This window comes from Epinephelus lanceolatus, chromosome 18, assembly GCF_041903045.1.
Source record: "Epinephelus lanceolatus isolate andai-2023 chromosome 18, ASM4190304v1, whole genome shotgun sequence".
Taxonomy (NCBI): domain Eukaryota; kingdom Metazoa; phylum Chordata; class Actinopteri; order Perciformes; family Serranidae; genus Epinephelus; species Epinephelus lanceolatus.
Genome location: NC_135751.1, coordinates 16087588 through 16104590, shown reverse-complemented (window position 1 = coordinate 16104590; position 17003 = coordinate 16087588). Strand labels below are relative to the sequence as shown.

Here is a 17003-nt window from a genome sequence, read left to right as displayed (position 1 = left end):
ATAAGCTCAACTGCAGTTGAATCATTGAATCTCAACTCATAAGCGGTTAAAATATTACTAATACTCTTTAAACTATCTTTAGGTGGACTATCCAAAAAAAGATTTACCCAGACTTGAACTTCTGCAAGGAAATGACTAATTCTATTAGCTGCGTCTGTACAGGAAGTTGGCCTTCCCTGTACCACAATCTTAAAAAAGTGAAGTGTTGTACTGTAAATGCTTTAAGGAAGTGGAACAGGTGGCTGGATTTCTTGGGTTTGGGGAATGAGAGCCCCATCCCAGTGGAGATCTTCATGACTGCTGTCAGACCTGCAGGCGGGGCCTCAGGCATATGAGCCCTCAGTGCATATTTGATTGCAGATGGGACTGAAAAAATGAGCAAAAAAAATGGATGTTGGATGAATGCAAGAAACATAGCTATAAGGAAAGAAATATAATATATAATGTCTTATTTCTCCCAGGGCTCTCCCTGACAGATTATTGTTCTCATTCATTATATACCAGCTAACAACGTCCCTAGCTATTTAAGCATTAGCTCAAGTGTAGTTACATCACTCTCTTTTATGGACCCATTGTTCCTGGGAGCCATGATAAAAGTCTGATGTGCCTTGAAAATGGTTTCCTCTCCTCTCCTCCCGGTCTGTCTGCTCGGGAGGTCTTACCCTACTTTAGAGAATGCTAATTCAGTCTGACCACTAAGCGGGAGTCTGGGCTGCGTGGTTGAACCGTCTCTGTGTTCCCCAGGCCTGGCATCGCCGGCGGCAGATCAGCTGCACTGATAGGAGAGGGAAACCAGGGCAACCTCCAACCCAATCCACCAATCACGTCGCTCGCTCATGCTCTCATCGCTGCAGCCGTTGACAAATGACCCCATCCACCCAGCCCCCACCCTAACCACCACATCCAGTCGCAGGTGTATGTGAAACCTGTGTCAGGGCACCTGTTTGTGTGTGTGTGAAACTGGATGAGTGTGCACCAGCTTGTGTTTCAATGTGCAACCAGGTTCATGGGAGGAAAGAAAGTGGTTTATGTCAGAAATATATTTTGTGTCCATACATACAGATGCATATTGTGTGTGCATCTCAGTTAGCAGTGTGAGAGTCCTAACTCAGGAAACCACAGGGACCACCTTGACACATGAACAAGGGATGTGTTTTAAAATTCACTCACTCGGTAACAAAAAATGGGCTTCCTCTGTGCTGCACAGAGAGAAATTCACCATCAGAGAGAGCACATTAAACTGCTCTTCAAGCCCACAGTATGTTCACACACACACACACACACACACACACACTTACACAGTCATCCCAGAAAAACACTAAGGTTACATAATGCAGAGTAATACCTCAAGAGTACACGTTCACAAACAGCCAACCACAGCTCCTATCACTGCCACAGAGCTCATATCTGAACTCAGTCATAGAGCTGTGCAAAGTGGCAGTAAAAAGTTCATTTATTTAGTTCAGTTTGTTGATGTTGTAACGCCGCCATTGCCAGTTTGGGTGAAAAGAGATGCTTTGGTCCACGTTTGTATTTCATTCTTTGTCAGCCGCTACCACCGCAGGCTAATGATAGGTTAAGAAAGATGTGAGTCCTTGAGGAAATGTGGAAATAAATGCAGAAAAAATCACACAAGAAAACAACACAGAGCTCCGAGACAAGGGACCAGTCATCTCCCTGGTGTTGACAGTAGACATACGGCCCCCACCAGCCCCTGACTAACACCTGATATCATAGCTCGCACAATTGAGAAATGCTGTGATCCGAGATTTTTTTTTATTTACACAACAACCCAAACCTGTCAATGAGAGACGTTTTAATCGGGACGAGGCAGACGTGACGTCCGTCCCGTTATTTCTTCATAAATCTGAAAAACATTTCTGATGTCCCCACCCACCCATGCTGCTGAACTCTGGGTGTGGAGCAATAACAGTGGCCTCAGTGTCAGTCTGGATTCCACTGTGTTTTGGGGAAAATTCCTCTTCGCTCCTAACAGTCATGTTATGGAAGCCAAGTGCAATTTGTGCCAAAATGCAAGTACGTAAGGATTCAGGGGAGGACAAAACCCTACTGTGTATCCTGTTTCTCCACAGAGAGAGATAGAGAGAGAAAAACAAAATAGATAGGTGGATGCTTTTTGACATTTTCTAACTTCCAAGTGTAAACAATTCAATTCAATCTTGAGAACAAATGCAATTAGCAGCAAGAATTTGCTTAAGCTGCTTCCCCTTCCCTGAGGAATGGCTAAGTGTTTATGGATGGTCTTAAATCACACTCACACCATGACCGAGAGAGATGATTCCAGTCCAAAAACGCAGATATAGATGGAGAAACTATAAATCAAGAAACCAAGGAAACAGCTGGAACTGCAGCACTCGGTTAATGAAAGGTTAATATTTTAATCTCTGTGCATATTTGTGAAGATTAGCTGCCATTCAGGACTGTTCAAGGCTGCAGCACCGCTCCTTTGTGATCTGTGTATGGATGTATGGATGTGTGCGACTGTGTGTGTGTGTGTGTGTGTGTGTGTTCGTAAAGTGATGTGGGGAGTGGTAAGGGGTTCTTGGCACAGCTCAGCAGTCTTGTGATAGGAGATCAGGAGTTTGTTCTCATGGGGATTCAGAAACAGGTACCTTCTTCCTCTCTGAGCAACATATTTCCTTGCCTGGAATCACATTTGTACATACCAGAATTTTAAGAAACAAAGATATCTGGTTATAGAAAATGCATTTTTGTCATTTAAAGTAATGATTCAAGGATTGAAAAATAAGAAATCAGTCTTTAAAGGAACAGTGTGTAAGATTTAGGGGGATTTAGTGACATCTAGTGGTCAGGATTGCAGATTGCAAGCAGCTACAATTTCCCCTGGTTAGGATTCCGTCAGCGATAGTTGGTCAGGGGTTTTTTATTGGGAGCAGTTATTTGCAGAGGCAGTGGCGTAAGGAAGTAACGACGGACCCCAGTGCAAACTATTATGGGCCCTGGGGCATACTAGTGTGCATGGACAAGATCAACATTCATATTACCCATTAATCATCATTGCATATCTATGAAAAATATCAAAGTACAGTTTTTGTAATTTATTCATAAATTGTATAACTTATATAGAAAAACATATAATTCTGTTGTAGATAGCTCCTGACTTAAAAAAAAAAACATGACATAGATGGCCTTGTCTTTTTGAGGATATATAAAGCAAATGGCACCATTTTGAAATTAGGAACAGTCTTTTTTCATCATTACTTTTTGAACACATATTCAAGGGCCCGCCCTCTCTACGGACCCCTCCACCCCACCGGCCCCGGTGCAACCACACTGCCTGCACTGTCTACATTTACGCCCCTGTGCAGTGGTCTCTTCTCCAAAACAAATGGACCAGGTGATTAAAACCAGTAAAACGCTGAATAAAGCAGTTTCCTGTTACAAATCAGTGCTTCTCCAACACTTCATGGCACACTGCAGACGGACAGCTAGCCCAGCACGTGCTAATGTGTGCTCATCTAATTCTGATCCAGACATTCAGGAAGTGTTAACTGTGAGTCGTATGATCCGCAGAGGTCTCCTCCTCTCTAAAATAAATGAACCAGTAATTTAAACCGTTAAAAACACTGAATAAAGCAGTTTTACTTACAAATCAGTGTTTCTCCATACACTGATTTGATTTGGAGAAGGGCCATTAGCCTAGCACCTGCTAATCTGTGCTCACCTTTTTTCTCTGATAACTTAAGATATAGACTTTCAGAAGTTTTTACTGGGAGCTAGAAATATGGCAATCTCCGTAGATGAGGACCTGCTCCCTAAGAAGATACAAACAGCTCATTCGAAGATAACAAAAACACAATGATTCTTATTTTCAGGTGATTGTACACTAAAGAAAACTTACTTGTTATATTCTATTCAATTTCTTCCAATATATCCCCCTAAATGTTACACACTGGTCCTTTAAGGATAAGGATTTTTTCCCCCCGATGCTCACTGACTTCATAAAGCAGAAGCAGAAGCAGAAGGGGAATCACTGTGTTTATGACAGCAGCATTGGTTAAATATTAATATGCGAGTGCCTGGCTGTAAGTACGTGGGATTAATGGATGCATCATCCTGTTGGACACATTTTCACACCTGTATGTGAGGGTTGCTACTATGTGACAGAGCTATTTAGTAAAAACAGCTCTTAACCTCCATTCAGACAATGCATATTTTACATTTTCTCACCTTTTTTTATCTTCCCTTCTACCTCACATAAACAGTTGCTTATGTATTTCTGTAAGAACCAATGTGAGGTAAACAGATGCACATTTGCTTGTAGTGTCTGTACATTTGTTATCAGTGTATATCATAAAACCACTTTCCTCTAATCTGCCTATAAATTACTTCTGAATATATAAAACCTTGACACATACTCACTGGCTATTCAAAGCTTGATGGCGACTCAGAGGAAGGTGTGACCCAGTCTGTCAAGCATAAACTGATGACAAACATATGATTACCACCAAATGACTCTTATATGCCCAAAGGAAGAGCAGTCAATGAAACAAAATGGCTCCCTTTGCTCAGTCATTGCCGGCAATTTGGCCGAGGTTTCCTTGGCAACACAAACTTGGTTTCTCACTGAGGACAAGGAGAGATGGTGCTGCTATAACGCAGCCGCAACAACACTCACATCCAACAGCAACAGCCTTGATTTTGTTTTCTCATCAATTCTCCCCTCGGGTGTGATTATAGTAACGCAGAGTTGTCTGTTTATTTCACATGGACATTTCATGTCAGACGAGAACCACAAATAAGGAATGCTTTTGGTCTTTATACTGAAATTAAGGTATTCAAATTATTTATCTTTTATCATCAAGGGGCTGTTTTCTATAGCAAAGCACTTTGAGTTGTTTCTTTTTTTCTAAGTTCAAATAAAAGGCCTTGAAATTAGAGTTTTCTGGTCAGAGATTAAGAAAGAGGATAATGTAATTTGACATTAATGTTATCATTAAATCTCAGTTCTTTTTTTTGGCCGGTGTTAGGGCTGCTTTTATGTGATAGTGTGGCCTCAGAGACTAACTGCCAGGATGTCGTTGAGGAAATTGTGCTATTTTACTGGTTCACTCGCTCAGATAATTTTATGCTGAGATGAAGGGACCAGAAGTGCATCAGTGTCATCTGATTTTCTACATCATATTCAATATATGAAGACATGGTAATTCTGATATTAAGATATACATGATTAAACATCCTAATGGGAATATATTCAATAGAAAAAGGTGTATCTGTCAAAGGGCACCATCTATAACCATTTTGGAGACTTTGAAGTTGTCAGATAAACCCATATTTGTTATGTAAAGAGATAGTGGAGTAATGGCATCCGCATCCTGAGCAAAAAATAAACTCATGCTACTTCTGTGTGTGTGTGTGTGTTGTAATCTGAGCCTCTCTGTTCTGTGTTGCGGTAGCCAATCTGGCCACATGTGTATGATAGTGCATTTAAGTCCTAGCTAGCCCTAGCACTGGCTAGCTAATCACCACCACTCTGCAGTGCGCTCATATGACGGTTAGTGCTAATAACAGCATCCTGATCCACAGGAAAGCGTAACGCCCACATTAATACTGTTAGCGCCGTGTGCACTGTTAGCACCATTAGCTACCTGACGCCAGCTCAGCAACCTTCATGTTGAGAGCCATGTGCAGGCAATTCTGGATCAGTGTCTGAGTCGTAGATATGCTCTGAATGGCACCTACAGCTCCTACAAGTACCTCTGTGGATTGCGAAAATTCTTCTGCATATAAAGGAATAGTATGTAAGATTTAGGGAGATTTAGTGGCATCTAGTGGTGATAATTGCAGATTGCAACTAGCTGAAACTTCTCCCTATTAGAATTCCTTCAATGTTAATTGGAGATTTACTGGAGCTACATTATCCACAGAGGTCTCCCACTCTGCAAAACAAATGGACTGGGTGATTTAAACCATTAAAACACAGAATAAAACAGTTTCACATTTTAATATCAGTGTTTTTATCATGCTCTTGTCGCAGACGGGCTGCTAACTATAGAGGTCATGGCAAAACTGTGAATGGCCCTATCTGGTGTTGGTGTTTGGTTTTTCTGTTCTGGGCTAGAAACATTGCGGTGCACCATGGCGATCTCCATGGACAAGGACCTGCACTTGAATCTTATTTTCAGGTGATTATACACTAAAGAAAACTTACTTATAATATTACATCCAATTTCTGCCAATATATCCCTCTGATTCTGAAACATTGGATTTTTCAGCTAAATAAAAAACCCTAGTGGTTCCTCATAAACTGTGTCTTCACACAGCTAAAACCAGGGCTGCTTTTCTTAGCTTGTGAAAAGCTGACATTTTGGACATATTTCAGCATTTCAGACATTAATAGTGCAACTTCCAGTTTGGTGTTATGGCTGTGTGTTTTCTTAGTGTATGAGGATAAATAAAGATGCTTTTTTATTGATGGAACATGATAAGATCAGAAATGTGCTAGATTAAAAGTATATCTTCCTCTTTCTGCACACGTCTAATCGAACATGCAGAGGCCTTCTTGTGCATGTGCCTGTCTTCCTGCCTTTCTTTATCTCACTGAGTGTGCATATTAAATGTTGCCTTTAGTTGTCTATGTAAGTAAGTAAATCATGATTTCATCATTCATTTAATCCAAACCTGTGCAGCAGTCTTGCAGCTCAGCTATGCCATTAAAAATGAATGTAAACGCACATGTTTTGTGTTGCTTTGTCCTCAGGTATCAGATAAGACGTGCTCTTTATGTGGTCAGGCACAAATGACCTTTGTGAATGCCTTTCAGTTCGAGTCCTCAAGTCAGCCTCCATTTCAAACAAGCCACTGCTTATCAGTAACCTATTACTTCTTGCTCTGGCTGCCTTAGCAAACACTGGCTGAGGCATTTGCCACAACTATGTACACACTTTCAAATACAGCGAACACAAACACAGATATCCGAAACATCCACTGAAGCCCACAGTCTCACAGCACTTCTGTCTTTAAAAGTTATCTTGGACGACATAGCACATTTTGTTTTCAGCTGGCACGGTTATAAGGAGCTGTGTTTATGTAATTTGCAATAGAATGTCATCCAGCTCTCCTTTCCTAACAAAACAGATACCTCAGTTATATTCTTTTTTGTCCTGTGGAATTTCAGACAGGTTGTCTTGAATAAGGGAACCAAAAAATTTGATGTGTCATTTGAGCTACAATGGCAACTTTCTCCAGAGTTAGATACATGTGTGTGTGTGTGTGTGTCTACACATCTGTGTGTGGGCGTCTGTTTTCCCCAGGCCAGTCGGGGTAATGTGATTGTGTTTAATACGCTCTTTACATACCCCCGAGCAAAACACGTCCACGCTGTTATTGACTGGCTCGTTTGGGACAATAAATAATGCAAATCACATTTACCTGCCATAGAAAGTACGTGTGGAATGGGAATTCTTGGGTGCCTTTAGGGACTGTTCTGTTCAGCTTAATATCATATAGGTCTTGGTAGGGCTGCAGTATATGAGGGAAATATGTGATATGCGATAACGTTAGATATTGCAATAATCATACTACCTGTGATAAATAAACAGATAGCTCAATTCTGCCTTTCTGCTGTTTTCAGTATACAGCTTAAATACAACAAATTGCTTGGAATAAAAAGATGAAAGGAAAATATTTAACACTTTCTTTTACTGAGCAAATTGGACATTGAACTGAACACAAAAGGCACCAATGAAAAGAATGATAGTTACATTTTGAAGTGCAGTTTTCTACTGAAACTCTTTTTTAGCTAACACAAAAAAATGGCTGATGGTAAAAACAAAAAAATGAGGTCTTGGTGTTGCCATGAACAACAATATTCAGTCAAAGGGATACTTTGCCATTTTTTTTAACCAGCTTTGTATCATATTAATGTGGCTAGTATGTGTAAATGAACTCTGGTAACCTGCTCTCCATTTTACTAGCACCCAGATCTACCCGCTCATCTCTTAGCTCAAACCGCCGGATGACACGAAATATCTGGCTATAGGGCTGTTGCTTAAACTGCAGATTGTACTTCAGAATTTCCGTTTGCTCGCCACCATGGGCACAAAGCAGATCAAGAGAAAGAAACAACTCTCTCCTTCAGACTCAGATCAAACTGTAAAACTAGGCAATGTTAATCAAACCCAAGATTCTGTTACTATATTGCATGTGTCTTCAGAAACATATTTTAGTGCACTGTTTGGCTGTAATACAAGATTCTGTGAACAGGAAGCGGGTGCTTAACTGTTTCCTGCACTGTAAAAACAGAGGCTGAAAAAAGTAAAACTAAGCACTGCTGATCAAATATTAATCAAGATTCTGTTCTCGCTTCAAATGTTTTCAGAAACATTTTTAGCTTACATTTTAACTAATTTGAGATCGTTTGGTACCAGCTGGATGCCATATTTTTTCCTGTGCCAAAATGGCCAAGCTCACATTATGTCACCCACCAGCGGGAGTGTTTGTTGGTCCAGTGTGGTGCAGTACATTCTGGTAGTTGTGGGTTTTCTACCTCTTGAGCCAAAACAAATGCTACAGCCCTTTTTCTCTTTTTTTCTCTGGTCATGTAGCACCAATTTCTAAAGTATTTGCATCCGTCTACCCCACAGGCAGTCAAGTGTTATTAAAAAACGTCATGTCGTGAAATTTATATATTTACACAAACTCATAACTAATTGTCTCTCTTCCTTCAGGTGGTGTCGGTATTGCAGCCACTCAGCTGTGCAAAACAGTGAAGGATGTGACTGTGTTCGGCACAGCATCTGCCAGCAAGCACGAGACTATCAGCCAGGGTGGAGTCACACATCCCATCGACTATCGCACCAAGGACTATGTGGAGGAAGTCCGCAAGATCAGTCCAAAAGGTGAGGAATTTGGCCGTCTGCACAGGGATAAGTGCTCTAAATTTGGAGTCTGTGTGCTGTGTGGAAATAATGAATCACTATCTATAATCAAGGTTTGCATTGATATACATGTTTATCACTGAGATTGTTTTATAAAGCAAATAGTTCAGTTTTACATATTCCCGTAGGCACAAAGCAATACTGTGAGACTGCAGCTTTTGTTGATCAGTGTTGAACAAACTGCAGACAGTGAGATGATGTATTTTCATACACTTTGTTTTTTTTTCTTGTGACACAATTCTCAGCAGAGCTGGCTGCCATGTACACTAGACTGACAGCATGTAGGGAGTCATTTTTCCTACCGAGCAAACTCATTTCACTAAACAGTGACTGTTTGGATTCTCATCACCATCAATAATGTATCCGCAGAGCTTTATGGAGATGGGGACTCGCTGAGAAAAACGCAGCTTTTCAGCAAAATGAAACAACGTCCAGTTCCTGTTTTTTTTTTTTTTTTTTTTCGCCCACCGCTGTGTTCCTAGCAGGATGGAGACTGTTATTATGCTGGAGGCTCATTTCATAGTCCCCTCTCCATCCCGCCTCTGTTCTTTGTAGCATGGAGTGAGACAGACAGACATTACAGAGACAGATAGGAAGAGAGCGAGAGCTGACACTTTGGACAGAATGTATCTAATTAGAAGCCTGGATCAATGTAGAGCCCTGCTTGCTACCTTTCCCTCTGTCTTTGGCTCTCTGTCAATTCATCTGTGCTGTGGTCAAGGCAGAGTCCTGCTGTGAGCCTCCAACAATCAATAGAACCAGGGTTTAATGGAGCAAGGAGGGGTAGCCCAATTTGAGGAGTCCCCTCTGGCACAAAGGAGCATCATTAAGTCTGAGCCTACATGGCCAGACATTAATAAGCCACTGAGAAACCTTCATAGTTAGGTCTGCTATTCTTTACCATCTGTTCAGATGTATGCTTGTAATTCTCTCCACCTAGGAATGGAATGACAGAGAAACATTTTATCCCTCTTGTCTTATCAGTGACAAGAATGAGAAAACATAAAACAAGTAGGATCTCACCCCGCTCTCCTCCTCTCCTCTCTTGGCATACGTATGGGTTTCTCTTCGTGTAAACATGGCACAACTTGGCTACACTCGCTACTCCTAGTGAACTCTGGCATGCGGAGGGGGGCTGCTGAGGAGACTTGGCAGGCTGCTCTTGCTGAATTCACACCAGCGATAACCGTCCCCTTCTTGTCTGTTCTGCTACAGGGATGGACATAATCCTGGACCCGCTCGGAGGATCAGACACCCATAAGGCCTACAACCTGCTGAAACCTATGGGGAAGCTTATCACCTATGGTAAGTAGTGAAAACCTGTGTGTAGATCAGTTATTTTCAGTGTAGATCCAAGTTTGGAGCAGCTCTATTTAAATCCACAGTGATCCAACACAGCCCCTCCAGGAGTCAATGTAATTAGATCTGGTTAAAATGGTCAAACTGAAAGAGTGCTCGCCAGTATCACCAATCCCCACAGTTTCCCACACAAAATAATCGCATTCAGAAACATTTTTATGAGCCAAAGTCAAATAAAAACGAGGCTTCCACAAGGAAACGTCTTGTAACTGCGGTGGAAAAGACTCCTGCAGAGTTTGCCCCAGGCTGCATGCATCTCTCCAACCAAGCTTCTCCAGATTTTTAATTTTTAAAGTTACCAGAACATTTATGTAACGCCTGAAACCAAATATGTGGGTTATTGGGCTTGGTGGCTGTGCTGCACAGCATGGTAGGAAGGTTCCCTTTTAAAGATATACTATGCAGGATTTTCCTTAAAAACAATGCATAGACTGATACAAAAGTAATCCCTCTGAATCATCACCTATATGACCCACCACAAGTGTGTGGTGTGTGCTGCACAGACTCTGCACTCTGCCTTTTTTTTCTTATTTTGCTGTGGTCGGGACGTTCCTAGGCGCAGTGTGGAGGTGAGGTTGAGAGTTATAAAAAGATAATGACCAAGTGCCAGACTGTAAGCAACACACATTCAAGAGGAAGCTACAAATATTGTGGACACAGTGCTGAAAAAAAGCAAATATAGCAAATGAGAGTAAATTTTGGGGTTGGCTTTCACTTTTCCTGGCAATACTGTTCCCAAACAGTAACCAACAATTCCTGCATACTATAACTTTGGAGATAGCGGCTGACAGAAATTCCCATGAACGCGATATTCCTAACTCATCTTTTTCCTCTAGTTGAATCTCCTTAGCTATACATTTGATTTATTATAATGAGCTATGGCCATTTTTCACAGCTTACTTGTTATTTTTAAATATTAATCCTCTTAACTGCAAAATATCATAACATTTTGGACAATTTTTTTTCCAAAAAACTCTCCCACAAGATCCTGCAGTGTAACCGTTAAGCAAATTAATACAGTACATGAAATGGTCGTGGGTTTCCACACACAGAATAAAGCTGCTTCCTGGTGGGCTGTGTGACCTCTCTGTAGAAGTCCATGTCCTCAGTGTGCTCTGTGTCATCTGTGGGAGGGCCTTTACGCTCGCTCTGTGGCGATGCCAATCTGGAACCAGCATGCATACAACAGTGGGCGGGGTCGGCATCCATGAAGAACAGGGCCTTTCCTTTGCATGCTGCACAAAAACCCACTACCCAGCATGGTGCCCCCCCCCCCCCCCCCCCCCCCAATTCGCCCTCTCTCTACCCCAGGTCCATCCCACCCTCCTGCTCCCTCCGTGCCGGTTGCTTCTCTTCCAGCTTATCAGAAGTATGCATGGCGGAACAATGGGTGTTTTATCCACACGAAACCTGGAATGTGTCTGAATGTAGCAGGCTGGGTCCCCCTCTTCTCTCAGAGCATGCTTTGTGTCCCCTGTTTCCCCTGAGAGAGACACACAGAGACAGTGAGGGTATAGGAGGCTGTGTGAACACAGAGGGAGAGGATGTGGTGGCGGTGAGGGCTGAAGTGCTAAAGAGGTGAAAGGTGTAAGTGACTGGGTGACTGGCAGAGCAAAGACATCAACCAGAACTAAACAGAAGAGGCACCTGAGGCGACTTAATGTAGATTTGACATGTTGCTAAATGACTGATCAGTCCACTACTTTTATCAATAACTGTTTGGCCCATAAATCCAAAGAAATTCAATTTAAAATTACAGAGAAAGTGGCAAATTGTTAAATTTGAGAAGCGGTAACTTGCATGTTTTGCATTTTTCCTTGATAAATGACTTAAGATATTCATTCATTATCAAAATTTGGTCAGTTATTATCGCTCAAAGAGGTAAAAGGTGTAAGTGACTGTGAGAAAGTGGGAGCAGGGGCGTAATTTGATAGAAAATAAACCTGACTAATAAATATTCATCGTCAGTAATCAGTTATACATGAGGACTTAGCAATGTACCTGAGGATACACACACACTGTCTTTCTTAGATTTCTCTACAACAGACTAAAGGTTGCCCTTCTTCCTCTCCTCCTTCTCCATCAGGTGCGGCTAACATGCTAGCGGGCCAGAAGAAGAACCTGATCGCTGTGGCCAAGAACTGGTACCATCAGTTCTCCATCCACACGCTCAGCCTGATCCAGGGGAACAAGTCAGTGTGCGGCTTCCACCTGGGCTACCTGGATGGAGAGACGGAGCTCATCACCCAGGCCATGAGCACCATCCTGGATCTCTACAAAGAGGGCAAGGTCAAGCCTCGCATCGACTCCACTTGGCACCTCGAGCAGGTTTGTGTCTGACTATGGTACCATATATGCTTGGAATTAATCTTAATTGATCAAAATAAATAAATCATCCACTGCATTTAGATGTGATGTAGCTATCTTTCCAGCCCTATATATGTTAATCAAAACATTTTTTGACCTGTATATGAAGATTTGAGCTCCACTTTTTGGTTTCCTTTGGTTCAGTCCATACTCAGAGATGTATTTCCATTAAAGGAGCTCTATGTGATATTCAGAGCATTAAAGGAGCAGTGTGTTACATTTAGGGGGATTTAGTGGCATCTAGTGGTGAGGATTCCAGATTACAACCAGCTGAAACTTCTCCTGGTTATAATTCCTTCTGTGGTCATTGTTCAGGAGGGTTTTATCCAGTTATCCGCAGTGGTCTCGTCATCTCTAAAATAAATGGACCAGACAATTTCAAGTTGGAAGTCAGTGTTTTTCTTATGGTAATTGGTATGTTGGAGACAGGCCACTAGCCCAGCATCTGCTAAAGTGTGTTCACCTTTTTGCTCTAATAACTTCAGACATTCAGGAGGAGCCAAATTATCCACAGAAGTCTCTTTCTCTCCAAAACAAATGGCCCTGGTGATTTAAACTGGTGAAAACATTAAATAAAGCAGTTTTACAATAACTTTCAGTGTTTTTACGATGCTGCTCACTCACAGAGGGACTGCTAACTATGGTGGCCAATGCGAAAACACATATGGTCCTATCTAGAGCCAGTATTTAGTTTGTCAGTTTTGAGCTACTGCAGAAACATGGCTGTGTCATATCTGTGTAGATATAAATGGCTCATTCTAAGGTAATGCAAACACATTTCTTATTTTAAGGTGATTATACACTAGAAGTGTGTTTTATATATTAAATCCAACACACCAGACCATTAATACAACAGCAAACAACTATTTTTTTAAGTGACAATATAGTGGAGAAATGGCGTCCTGAGCAGAGAATGAAGTCACACTGTGTTACAATCAGAGCTTCTCTGTTCTGTGTTGAGTTGATGGTCTGGCCACTTGTGCATGTTAGTGCATGTTAGAACAGCTCATGGGTATCATGATATCAGTACGGTGGTATTGTGGGAGCGTAGCGCCCACCATGCAGTTTTCTCCTGGAAAACACCGTTAGCTGTGTTAGCACAGTTAACACTGTTGCCATTGCTAGCACTGTTTGCCCTTTTCACACTGTTAGCACCATTAGCTGCTAGCTGCTGGCTCAGTTGCATCCATGTTGAGAGCCATGTGCACACAACCTCTGAATCATAGCTACGCTCTGAATATCATACAGAGCTTTGAACAGCCTTTGCATGTGGGTTTCAGATCCATTCATGCCTGGTTGCTGCTGTGACTAAATGCATCCATTTTTACACCATGTGCTTACAGCCCAGTCACCCAGAATCCATGTGAATGCCAGGCGGGTTTATGTGTGCGCGAGTTTAGCAGCGGGATCTGCAGGAGCTGGGTGTGGCTCTCAGATTCAATAAGGCTTAACAATCAACAGGCGAAGTTTGTCCACAAGAAGCAATGTGTCTCCTCGAGCATAACTCACTCAGCCAGACAGAGTCAGATTGTTGCTGACAAAATTAACACTGCTGACAGATATGAATAGAGAGAGTGTGAAAACACCGAGAGAAAGAGGGAGTCAGAGGCTGACATCTTCTGTTGTCAGAGTCGGAGCTGGTCAGTATTTTGGCCCGTGTTGCTGCGGCCGGAGAGAAACACCCGCTGTCTTTCTCCGCCATCTGACGCTCTTTCTCTGCCTCTCCATCTGTCTGCTCTTTATATCAGACTCTTTCTCTCTGTCTTTAGGTTATTGACTCCCTCTCTGTCTCTCTCCATCTCGCTGTATTCTCTTCTTCTCCCTCCTCACAGTGTATCTTTTTTTGCTTTTTCTCTCTTGTTGCTATGGTGACATCCTTTAGTCAGTGTGTGCGTCTGTCTTAGGGAGGGGCCCTGATGTATGAGAAAGAGACATAGAAGGAGCGTGGAAAACAGAGGAGAGAAGAAGGTACATCTCAGTCTGGCTCGAAGCGATTGATGGTGTACAAAAAGCTGTCGGGGAAATAGTCGATCACACAAATGATCGATCGCTACAAGCTGAATACAAATGCCACGCCCTGATGCCATCCATCACAGCCCTTCCTCCATCCGCCGTCAACCTCCGTATTTGCTCCAATAATCAATAAACATGCTTGGACAATATTTGGAAATTAGCATTACCCTTCCCTCCTGTGGTTTCTCGTGGTTCATTATCTACATCTGCACTGACACCCAAGAGGATAATGGTCATGTCTGCAGCCGCAAATAGCACACTCCAGTCCGAGATGCCTGGGAGCCAGAGAGGTCGACAGATCTTACAGAGTGAAGGGTGGAAGTGGGTGGAGTCGTCAAAAGAGCCTCTCACTGTGACTTTCATTCACATTGAAGATGATTCTTATAATTCCCGGACTCACCCCTCCCTCCCTTTCAGTTTCGGCAAGGCGTGTTTCTCATCCGAAGGACACCAGTTGCTCCCTTCGTTTCCCCCTCCCCTCCCCTACACTCCGAACTCCCACACTCCCCCTCTTTCCCATGTGTCTGAGTCGTCAGGGCCACGTTTCAGCCAGGCTTTACGTTGCTAGGAGATGGCCCTGTTGCCGTGGCATTGGTCGTTAGGTGGTCTGCCTGCCTCGCACGAAGAGGGGGATTGGAGGAAGGAGGGAGGGGGAAGCGATGGAGACAGGAACAGACAGTGGACAGAGCTCGGTGGTCAAGAAAAGGGTGGGGTTGGTCTGGCTGGGATTCTCCTCTCGTCGCTATGATTGACAGTCAGTTATATCAAGTCGGTCGATCCATCATCGGAGGGGGGTTTGGCTGATCAGTTGTCAACACAAGAGCGTCTGTCCCCAAAGGCAAGATGATTGGTTAACTCCATTAAATTCAGCTTTTATGTCACAGCCAAAACATGTTACGGTTCCACAGGCTACAGCTTTGATCAGGACCAAAAAAAAACAGGCCTGACCCCGCATGAACCCGCGTAATTTCTGTCCAAGCCAAAACCAAGCCAGCGATTTTGGGCCCAAGCCCAATTGAAAACCTGAATTTCCATGGTGAAAAGAAAATAATAATAATATTGAAATACTTATTTCAAGCAAAAGTCAAGTGAAGTCTTTTCAGTGCGGTAACAAACATTTGTGACACAGTCTCCAACATACGCCCTCTCCTACTGAATGTTCACCACAGCCAAAAAACTGTCATGTGCCTTATATATTAAACAGAGATTGTAGAACATCTTTCCTAATAAGTGAGAGGCGGGAGTCCGGATGGGATGGTGGCAACACAGCCCATACATTATACATGACATTACACAGACTGAAAGGTCTCCATTTAAAATACTGGAATGAACCCAACCTTTTGACAAATTACAGCCTGCCCCTTCCTGAACCTTCCTGAACCCGGAGGGTGGGGCCCAATTTGGTTCAGGCAGAGAATTAAAGCTCTACGACAGACTAGTTTAATAAATGATCCTCCATGATCAACATCAGATAAGCTACTTTTAAAGTTACCTTAGTTTTAACCTGATAAAGTCTGCGCTTCGGAGTCTATTTTCACACGTCTGTATGTACATTGCAAATTTGTTGCTGTAATTCCTCCTGTTCATTCTGGCTTCAAAGAAATCCAACCCGTATTTGTGTGGTTGTAATACATTCAGCCATGCATGACACCACCACAAGTATGTGCTGCTTTTCATTATTTCATTTCATATATTTCAATTCATTACATGCAAGTGATGCATAGGTGTGAGCAGACTGGGGGTACGGCTTGCATCATTGTCCATCCAGGTTCTGAACCTGTTGCCCTCAACCCCTGTGTGCTGCAGGCTGTTTATGGAACTTACCTACAGCTCTTTGGGGCAATGGAGGAACCGCTGCTCAACAGGTCCGCTAGAAATCTGTGCAGTCAGGAAGTGGTTCTCTGGGGAAGAAACAGTGCCGACTCATTCTGGCCAAATACCAACAAGTACCAAAATTTACAAAATAACTGTCTGGCTGACACATTGATTGACTGACTAACGTTGATGCTAAATTAAACAAAACAATCACAGTATTCAGTTCAGGCAAACCGCTCCATCCAGTTCTCGCGACAGTCTGCAGAGTCGAGGAGGACATTGCTTTCTGTGCCAGAGGGCAGGGATGGTGGGTGGGGTTGGTTTGTGAATGGGTGGTGATGAAGCAGCAACAGGGGGGTTGGTTACTGACAAAACTTTGCCACTTGGCACCAGATCAGCCAATAGCAAAATTCAATTGCATAAGCCAGGTTTCAATCGATAGAGGGCAGTCACTATACATATTTTTACACAATATGTAGAATCCACTTAGCACTCAGGTGTCAAGATGTGGACCTGAATCAATGAACA

General features: G+C 42.7%; 1 protein-coding gene across 1 annotated transcript in view; it reads left to right on the top strand.

Moving 5' to 3' along the window:
• vat1 (vesicle amine transport 1) overlaps positions 1-17003 on the top strand; it is a 38897-nt gene that overhangs the window by 14988 nt on the left and 6906 nt on the right. The window contains exons 3-5 of the mRNA XM_033643896.2: positions 8712-8882; positions 10137-10226; positions 12367-12608. Of these exons, the coding sequence (XP_033499787.2) occupies positions 8712-8882; positions 10137-10226; positions 12367-12608 (503 nt within the window). The remainder of the gene's footprint in view (positions 1-8711; positions 8883-10136; positions 10227-12366; positions 12609-17003) is intronic.